The sequence below is a fragment of the Rhinoderma darwinii genome, chromosome 11, assembly GCF_050947455.1.
Source record: "Rhinoderma darwinii isolate aRhiDar2 chromosome 11, aRhiDar2.hap1, whole genome shotgun sequence".
Classification (NCBI taxonomy): domain Eukaryota; kingdom Metazoa; phylum Chordata; class Amphibia; order Anura; family Rhinodermatidae; genus Rhinoderma; species Rhinoderma darwinii.
The window spans coordinates 76,585,769-76,596,024 of record NC_134697.1 but is presented as its reverse complement, the minus strand read 5'-3'; the positions used below and the strand labels follow the sequence as shown (position 1 = coordinate 76,596,024).

The 10,256-nt window shown below is 40.7% G+C and overlaps 1 protein-coding gene across 1 annotated transcript in view; it reads left to right on the top strand.

Annotated features, from left to right (window-relative positions):
* The first annotated feature begins 5,256 nt into the window (after nucleotides 1–5,256).
* LOC142663961 (L-threonine ammonia-lyase-like) overlaps nucleotides 5,257–10,256 on the top strand; it is a 94,654-nt gene continuing 89,654 nt past the window's right edge. The window contains exons 1-2 of the mRNA XM_075842814.1: nucleotides 5,257–5,375; nucleotides 9,353–9,368. Of these exons, the coding sequence (XP_075698929.1) occupies nucleotides 5,257–5,375; nucleotides 9,353–9,368 (135 nt within the window). The remainder of the gene's footprint in view (nucleotides 5,376–9,352; nucleotides 9,369–10,256) is intronic.

Here is a 10,256-nt window from a genome sequence, read left to right as displayed (position 1 = left end):
TATTTGGTGGATTGGAGGGGCTTTGGTCCTGAAAAGAGATCCTGGGAGCCAGAGGAGAACCTCAATGCCCCTACTCTCCTGAAGAAGTTTCTCTTTCGCTCTGGTCCCAAGAGGAGGGGGCATAAGAGGGGGGATACTGTAACACCCATGGCCGCGGGCCATCAGGTTTAATCACCTCCTGATGGCTGCAGCCATGGATCAGTGAGCGCTGGCCCACATCTCCTCCTCAGGAGACGCCTGCGCTCACTTCCGCTTTACTCTGCTGTGTCCCGAAGGACACTTTCGCTCTTAAAGGGCCAAAGCGCGCACCTGAATCAGATACCCAAATTAGCCCATGAGCACCCAGGACTATAAAAAGGGCACTGCCCCTTCCTGCATTGCCTGAGCGTTGTTGTCGTTTACCTATGTTCGTCTCTGCAAATGGTCCCTTTAGTGTCTCCCAGTTCCCAGTGTTCCCATTCCTGCTACCTGTACCCTGTGTCCCGTGCTATCCTTGATCAATTGTCGTTTACAGTTGGAGTCGTGTCGTACTGTGTGCTACGACTTCCTTGTTACACCACGCCTGGTGTCCGCCTGCTGCCAAGGTCCCATCCGAGCCAGTCTTCGCTACTGTCAGAGGTTACCACAGGTACACCTATCCGAACTATTGACTTTGACTTGTACCCTGTTGGCCAGCTGCTATAACGTCAAGGCGGTACGGCCCAGTGGGTCCACTCACCCAACGTGACAAAAACACTTAATAGAAAATAATTTGTTTTTGCATCATTGTGTTCAAAGAGCCATAACTTTTTCTGTCGATGTAACCGTATGCAGTCTTGATATTTGCGAGGTTGGGATGTAGTTTTGAGTGGTATCATTTTGGGGTACATGGGACTTATTAATTAACTTTTTTCACATTTTTTGGGGAAGGGGGATAGAAAAAAAAAAGGAATTTAGCCTTTTTTTTTTGCATCTTTTTCTCATGCATTTCACCATGTGGTTTAAATAACGTGTTAACTTTATTGTTTGGGTCATTAGAATTAGAGTGATACTATATATGTGTATTTTTTTTTAACTCCTTGACAAAATAAAACCATTTTTTTTTTTTAAATGTTTTTTTTTATTGTGCAGTTTTATTTAATAAATATTTGACATTAAAGTTTTTTTTTTCACAAAACACATGTGACTAGGGGATACGTGTGTGATCACTGGGGGTCCAACCACTGGGACACCCAGCAAAGAGGAGAACGGGGACCAAAATTCCCCTGAAGTGCTCGATGAGAAAGGAGCACTGGTGCGCATGAAAGACCAGTACTCCATTCATTTCTATAGAGCTGCCGGAGACTGTGGTCTCAGAAGTCCTATAGAAATTAATGGAGTGCTGGTCGTTCGTGTGCACCAGTGCTCTATTCTCATCGACCACTTCAGGGGAATTTTTGTCCCCGTGCTCCTCTTTTCTGGGTGTCCCAATGGTCAGACCCCCAGTGATCACACATGTATGGGATACTGGGCTGACATGATCTCTGTACTAGTGGCTGATATTTAGCCCCTAGGCTCCATAAGTTATATCAGTTCCATGTCAGCCCATACAGAAGTAATCAGTCTCTAGTCTAGGGGCTGATTACTTCTGTGTGAGCGGATTTGATTCCTGTACTAGGGAGACTTGTCACTTATGTTGTCTTGGGGGCAGGGCTGATTATCAGCCCCTAGTACAGAGATCATGTCAGCCTATAAGTCATAGTGGAAATATATAACCCCAGCACACACAGAGGTACGCAAAAGATCCAGATGCAAACAAATTTACGTTTTATTGCAACAAAAGATGGTAAAGTTGAGGTGGAAAGCGACTTGGTAAAGACGTTTCGACCGAACCTCGGCCTTTGTCACGGTCGCTGTAAGACGATATCACTGGTATGGGATGTCCGCCGGTCCACAGGGAATATCCGGCTGACATCCCATACCAGTGATATCGTCTTACAGCGACCGTGACAAAGGCCGATGTTCGGCCGAAACGTCTTTACCAAGTCGCTTTCCACCTCAACTTCACCATCTTTTGTTGCAATAAAACGTAAATTTGTTTGCATCTGGATCTTTTGCGTACCTCTGTGTGTGCTGGTGTTATATATTTCCAATATTGTGGGATTCTCGTCCCTACCTTACTAGCACCACGCCAATAGATTAAGGAGTGCATCCAAATATCTATTTTTGAGCCTATAAGTCATAGATATCAGACTGGAAAAAAAAAAAATGCATATGGCTACTAGACTGCACACAAATTGAACTCACATTTCAAACTCCACTCAGCTCAGAGAAATAAATGTGAGCACAGAAGATATGGTCGGGCCAGGAAGCCCATTATGTCTCATAAACGAGCGGCCCACCAGGAATCTTCTTGGGAGTTACAATGGCCAATCCGCCCCTGTAAATAGTGCCTTACATACAGCCCCTTCCTTCTGAGAAAAGACTTAAGTATATAAGAAGCGAGTCCTGCGTCACATTGGTAGTTCAATGTCCACAATGATTCATGTATTATATAGTTACTCAGACCACATGCACATAATAAATTCAGAATTCCTTTATGGATGTAAAGAATTTGTAGAATTTATTCAAAGCAATATCTTGCACAAATGTTGTGGATCTAACAGAAAAGCTGAGTCCCCCACATACTACACCTAGGACATGCAATATTTCAGAGGCCCCACATCCCATTCTCACTCCTAATACAGGGGACATCCATATTTAGTTTCTAAATATATTATGTGTCATGTCTGGGGGTTCCTTGAATGGGTGACAGGGCCACATTGATGATAGTATGTCAAAGACAGATTTCCTTAGGTTCAGAACTGTTTTTAACACCTGCAGATGTTCACTAAGAAGACTTATCAGTTGTGACCAGCTTCCGTATTCACTAAATTTATATTCATTTCAGAGGTGTCTTACAAATGTTGATGAGGTTTAGACTGTCCTTCATCTTTCTTTACTAAGTTGTCTAAAAATAAATTGCTATAAAGATCTCTATAAGTTAACATACTCTCTTCCATCAGACATCTCAGTGACCTTTTACCTTTGTGGAAGAATCCATTCCCAGCTTAGATTAGGCAGACATTTCAGGTCTCCGGATGAGATAATATGGAATTTCTAAGCCTCATAAGCACTCTCGCTACAGCACAGCAACGGTTTGAAGACAGAAATCACTGCAATGGTTGAAGTCCTCTGACCAGCAGTGCAGTGTATCACACTGTACAATGTTCTGGGTTTGCAATTATCTTTCTGTTTTAGGGAATTCGGATTATAAATTCCATTTGTTTAGGGAGTGATGGCCTCTTCACTACTTGTATTTGTCGTCAGTACTTCACCTTAAATATTATTTTCCTTTATTGATGTTGTAATAAAAAGTTCTGCAGCACTGCACAGAGAAGAACCATTTGAAACAACCATAAAAAGCCATTGCATGAATGAATGAATGAATAAATAAATGATGGTAATGCCTCTTTCCTAGCAAACTCATTCTACATTAACATAATTTGCAAGGCTAAACAAGTCCATGCAGCTCAGGCTATTATCGTACAATGTGGATCCAGAGGAAGGCAGAAGCCATCCTATGAACGAAAAGCTAATTTTCCGCACCTTAGGAAAAAAAATACTCCCCCAAATCTCAGAACACATCCCTGGATTTACTCCCCATTTCCAGTGATCTAGTAATCATAACCCTATTATTACATTCAAAGACATCCATGCCCGTTTTAAACTCTTTCAGTGAATTCACCATAACTGCCTCCAACAGAGAGATCCGAATTCTAATAAATTCAGCAAAAACCTGTGGGGTGAAAATGCTCACTACACCCCTAGATTAATTCCCAAAGATGGGTGTAGTTTACCAGATAGTCACCTTTCAGGGTTTTTTACTGTACTGGTAACTCAGGGGCTCTATAAATGCAACATGGTGCCCAGGAATCAATCCAGCAAAATCTGCGCTCCAAATGCCAAACGGTGCTCCTTCCTTTCTGAGCCCTGACATGTATCCAAACAGCAGTTTATGACAACATATTGGGTATTTCCCTTCTCTGAAAAAGTTGCTTTACACATGTTGTGGTGCTTTTTCTCCTTTATTTGTTGTGAAAATGAAACATTTTGAACTACAGCTACGTCTATTGGAAAAAAAAATATTTTTAATTTTCACTGCTCATTTCTAATAAAATCTACAAGAAACCTGTCGGTAAAAATGCTCACTACACCCCTAGATTAATTCCTCAATGGGTGTAGTTTTCCAAATGGACTAAATTTTGAGGAAATTCCACTGTACTTGTACCTTAGGGGCTTTGCAAAAGCGACATGGTGCTAAGAAACCAATCCAGCAAAATCTGCGCTCCAAAAGCCAAATGGCACGCCTTCCCTTCTGAACCCTGTCGTGTGCCCAAACAGCAGTTTATGACCACATATGGGGTATTTCCCTACTCTGGTGAAGTTGCTTTACAAATTTAGGGGTGCTTTTTCTCCTTTATTTGATGAGAAAATTAGACATTTTGAGCTAAAGTTACGTCTTAGTGGAAATTTTTCTTTGATTTTCACTTCCAAATTCTAATAATATCTATGGAACACTTGTGAGGTCAAAATGCACACTACACTCTTTCCCCAATGACGATTAAGAAGAGGCGCACCTTCAAACCTCTTCGGGACATTCTGAAGGAACAAAACTCTATCGACGGCTTCATCCATTTGGTCTCCTGATCCATTTCCCGGGGAGACAGTTATAGGCATTGGAATAACTATGTTTAGAGATCTTTTCGCCTTTGTCTTTCCATCCAGTAAAAGGATTAAGCCCAGCAATATAACGAACTGGGGCAGTGATGTAGCAAATAGTCGTTAAGCCTCTAAGGGACTTAGCCAATTCTCCATCTTCAAAGTACAGTATAATCCGAAGTGTGAGGAAAATTGGCAGGGACAGGTTGGCATGTGTAGTAAGCTCTATAAATAGCAGGAGCAAACACTTGGCCACAGTCTGTGTTTGCCAGTGTCCTCTGATCCAAACTTAAAAGAGAGAAAAGACAGACGAGTCAAGAAAAAAGCCCCACAGGAGGTGGGTAACACTACTACTTGGTGTAGCACCTGGAGAAAGAGGAAAACAAGAAAGAAGATTATGAATTTTGCTGCACAGTTCATTTACTCCAAGATTTTGCGCAGCAGAGATCTGAACCTGCACTCTGAGCGAGAGGAAGATTCTGATCCTTTCTGGAACAGGTTGGGAAATCTGTAGTCCGCTGTTTACCCTTAGGAGACATGGGCAATGATCGAGCCCTGAGCACCCCTCTATATCCAGACCCTCTCCTTCCTCCCTTGGGGGCAGTAGTGGCGTGCTTGCTTCACATCGCTGTGTTTGTCATAGCTGTGCTATATAGGTAAATCCCTCAATGCTGCCTATAATACAACGTGCTTGTTAATAGCCATACTTGTCTGCAACGATTCTGACCAGTATTACGGTTATTTCAGTGTGTAGACTAGAAACTAAGTTTGAGAGAACCTGCAGCAATTTCAGATGTTGACACAGGTCCAATGTAGATAATACAGTTGGGTCATTATTATCTGATTCAGCTTAAACATATCAAAGCTCTAATGAATGGAATATAACATTTAATAATTTGGATGTAGTAGACTACGCTATTGCTTCCGGCAAAACGACGGGTCCGGTGCACAACAGAGACAAACAGAAACCATGGGTGATGGAAACGGGTGATGGAAACGGAAACCTCTAGTTTCCGTCGGTGTCAGTTTGTGTCTGCTCATGGTCCCGTTCTGACGGAACGGGACTCCAACGCAGATGGGAACAGAGCCTAAGGTGTTCTCCTGTCTCTGAATGAGTCGAAGGCCAGAATCACACACACCGTTTTGATGCAGTTTTTGTCTCAATTTTTGAGCCAAACTCAGAAGTAGACACAAAAATATGCATCAGTCTTTTCTTTATACCTTCCCTTCCTTTTGGGACCACTTCTGGGTTTGGCTCAAGAAACAGAAGTGAATGTGAAGTCACATAAGTCAATGAGCTGGCAGAATGTAGAGGAGGCTGCTAGAGTGGTTATTTTAAAATGGAGAAACCTCAAATGAACATTTGCAAGAAGCCATTTGATCAAATTACACAGATGAAATTCAGGGGCATTACAGTATGTTACAATAACCTTCTCAAAACATAGAATAGGAGAATTTTAGAGATTCTGTTTACATGACAACTTCATTGGCATGTCTGAACTTCACAAGAGCCTTGAGCTATGTCTTGGCTTGTTCATGCGTATTGAGCTTTATTATAACTCAGGCACCATAAGAGGTGTAACTTAAAGCTCCTGGGCCCTAATGCAAAATTTATCAGAGGAGTCTTTGGTCACCCTTTCAACACCAGGGTCCCGATGTGACTGTTACCTTTGCACCCCCAATAGCTAGGCACTATTAAGTTTGTCACTTGAGTGGCACTTCGGGCACATTTAGACTGTCCGATAATCGCTATAATTCTCTCATATCTGAGTGATGGTAACAATAATTGGCTAGTGTAAGTGCACGAAAAGATCAATTAAAAAATGATTGTTTATATTTTATCTTGATTGATTGTGCCACCATAAAAGATATCATCTTTGCTGCACAACTGGTAAATGCCGTTTTTCTTGTGAGAGCCCTCATTTGGCATCGATGACACTCCTTGTCTGGAAATCCTTGATCATACCGGTTTTATGTATCTTTAGCATGGTGGAAATAAGGATGTTGTATAGATTTAATCACATTTGAATTTGGCTTTTCTCATAAACCGTTATTTACTAGTACATGCAAAAGGAAGAACAGTAATAAGGGACAAATGTTTGGATGACAGCTGAAGGGAGAAAGATGAACTCACCGAGCCAGAAGCCCGCCTTCCAAAGGCTTTTTAATTATGGAGCAATAGCATGACTGGCTGTGCTAAAATTCCACAGTAAAGAACATTACATAGCGGTACATTGGATCAGGGTTTTATCATACTGCCAGGTCATATATTTAGAAAGAGACATGGATGACAGTGGTAGGGGGAATGAAGCGTTGTGTACACTGTGTACTGGTGCAGCCTATTTATGAGAATCATTTGCGCGCTATCTTGTTTGTTCACATTACATTATAAACTGACATTTTTATTTCTGTTATACGTTTTGGCAACGTTCATTCTCGTCTTACATAGATTACAATTCACAGTCAGGGAGGCTTTGAACTATTTCACTTTTTCTGGGCCAATCTTCAACTCAAGTAATAATAATGTTCTTCTTGTTTGCTCTGAATATTTCCTCTCTTTTTCCATAACATGAGTTAGAGATACATGCCCACTTTTTTTGCAAAAATTCAGAGCAGGACAACAATAGGATTATTATTGGACATGCTGGTAATGGTATTGGCAGCCACTTGTGGGCTATGAGGTCACAGAACCTCAAAATAGTTGAGCCTCCAAACCTAGTCCAGTGGGCTGATTGGTTTAATATAATTTATATATATATATATATATATATATATATATATATATATATATGTATATATATGTATATATACATATATGTGTGTGTGTGTACGGGGTCAGATGGGAGCCTTGGGCCCACCAGAAAAAATGGTTCTGAGGAGTAGAGCATGTGCAGTGGTAGTGATCCGTTCAAAAGTCAGATTTAGATGGGGATGTCTAATGCTGAAACGCATAAGCCCAATTATGAAGAGGATCCCCTAGTGCGCCAATTCAACCCTGTGTGTGTGTGTATATACGTTGATATGTATATATGTCAGTGAATATACTTATTATGTTACATGGTCCTCAGATTGATTAACAGCATTTCAGCACAAATGACCAGCAATACTTTTTGGAGTTATATTTCATGTAAATCATGTATATTTAAGGGGTTGTTTGGGATTAGAAAAAAAAGGCTCCCCATTGAAGTCAATAAGGCAAAACTACAATACCAGACACAGCCCATGGACAAGTGTGGAGCTGTTTCTGGAAAAAAAGCAGACATTTTTTTCTAATCTCAGACAATCCCTGTAACTACAGTTTTCGGCTCTGCCACAGTATTAGTGTAAGCTAAACATGGCCAAATATATTTTCATTTGTATCGCCTTATAATAGACCCACACATTTTGAACAGTTTCTCAACCACAATGTTATACCAAAGCTACACAAAGACCAAGGCATTAGTAAGACGCTTAAATAAATTCTTGCTTGCTTAATCCCTAGAAAGTTATTTTTATTCCTTTTTCTATGGAAAACACAAACCAAGGGCCACTTAAGGCCCTTTTACACAGGCCAATTATCGTGTAAATGCTCGTCGTTCGTGTGTAAGCAGGGCAGCGATCAGCAGACGAACACTCGTTCATCTGCTGGTCGTATAATTTTAAAAATTAAAACTATTATCGTTGTGCTGCCGACATGATAGAAATGTATGGGGATGACTGATCGGAGTAATGACCACTCGTCCCCACACTAGCCCCTTGTGAAAGGAGCAAACGAGCGCCGATCAATGAGCTGTCTCGTTGATCAGCGCTCGTTTACACAGCCCAGGACGGACCGTGTAAGAGAACCTTTAGTCTTTAACTCAAAGGTTTCTGTTAGGCTATGGACCACGGACATGTGTGCTTTGCTATTACAAGCATCACGTCCCACTTTACAGTATAGTAAAAACAGGAGTAAGAGTTCTGTTTTTACTTTTTATGCTGCTGCAGTGTCGGGTTCTGCATAGAAGATGAAGTTCTGAGTTAAAAATATGAAACAGCAAAAAAAGTCTATGAAATAAAACCCAAAAAAATAATAGAGTTATGTTTAAAATAGTGTTTTAGTACTTGTGTATGTTCACACGGGTTGGATACGCTGCGGATGGCTACACTGTGTCCAGACGGCCTCCTGGGATGACGTTTTCTCCCATCTGACCGTTGCAGCCTGTGATTGGCTATAGCGGTCACATGAGATTAAACGTCATACCAGGAGGCTGGAGGCACTGAGACCAGACTGGAGAGGAATGAGGCATTGCTACAGGAATGCCAGGAGCGGTGAGTATGAACTTTTTTTATTCTAAAATTTAACATCTTAATTGCGATCTTTACTGCAAATTCGCATCTTTTCCATAGCAAAAATGTAAAAACTTGCCGCGGAAAATTTGTTGCGGAATTTCATTTCCCCATTGAACTAAATGGAGAAAGTCCACTACAAATATGCAACCATTCTCCAGTATAACTTGACATGCTGCAAATTGAAAAATCTGGACTGTAGGTCAAGTTTTAAGTAAGAATTTATGTTCAGGGCTGCATTTTTGTCCTCTGAGTCACTGTATTATCAGTTCTGCCTCATTGTGTGACATGCTTTCTTTTCTCTTTTCCTTTTTTCCTACTCCAGCTGTGTCCAGAGGTTGGTCCTTAGCAGCCTGATTGGTCTTAACTTCTGCCTGATTGTTGTTTTTTAGCACTTGCTGTGGGTCTGTCAAATCACTTCAATGATTAACTCCTTGTGTCTGTTCTTGATGAAGGAAGTTTTCTAGCCAAACATCATAAACAGGCGAAAAGCCAAACGCTCATTATTTAAACAAATGACATTTATTGTTGAATGTGATGTACTTCAACATTAAAATAGTTTGTGTGTAATTGTTCCCCCCTGTAGTAGAACTACAGGGAGATCAATTACACAACTAGCAAACTATTTTAACTATTTTAATCTAAGCCACAGATTTATAATAATAATATGAACCTAAAACATACAGACCCATATAGTGAAGGGAGCAGGAGAACACAAAGCCCTACTTGCAGCCATTTAAAATGTATTGTATCCTTATCATTTTGTAAATGAAGGCACTGAACCCACTTGAGTTTACAGATGGGTTATCAATCATAAATCTGTCAAAGGGGTCAAAATTTAGAAAGATTGTTGGTGGTCCCATACATGTAACCCTCACCATTCTCCTCATGCAGTATTTAAAACACCAAGACCTCTTCATTGCTGCTCTAAATATCTGACAAATTGCCTTTATGAGAGCTACATATTGGCAAAGTAGTATTTGATGATTCAATATCATCCCAGGACCTTAGAATTGACTTTGTAACCCGTTTAGACTGATATTTTGCATATATATATATATATATATATATATATATATATATATATATATATATATATATATTTATATATATATTTCATCAGGGGCATAACTATAAAAGACTGGGCCCCATAGCAAGCTTTTGACTGGGCCCCCCTCCCCCATAATAAATGCCCCCCCCCCTACCAACCTCCCGACAATAAGAAAAAT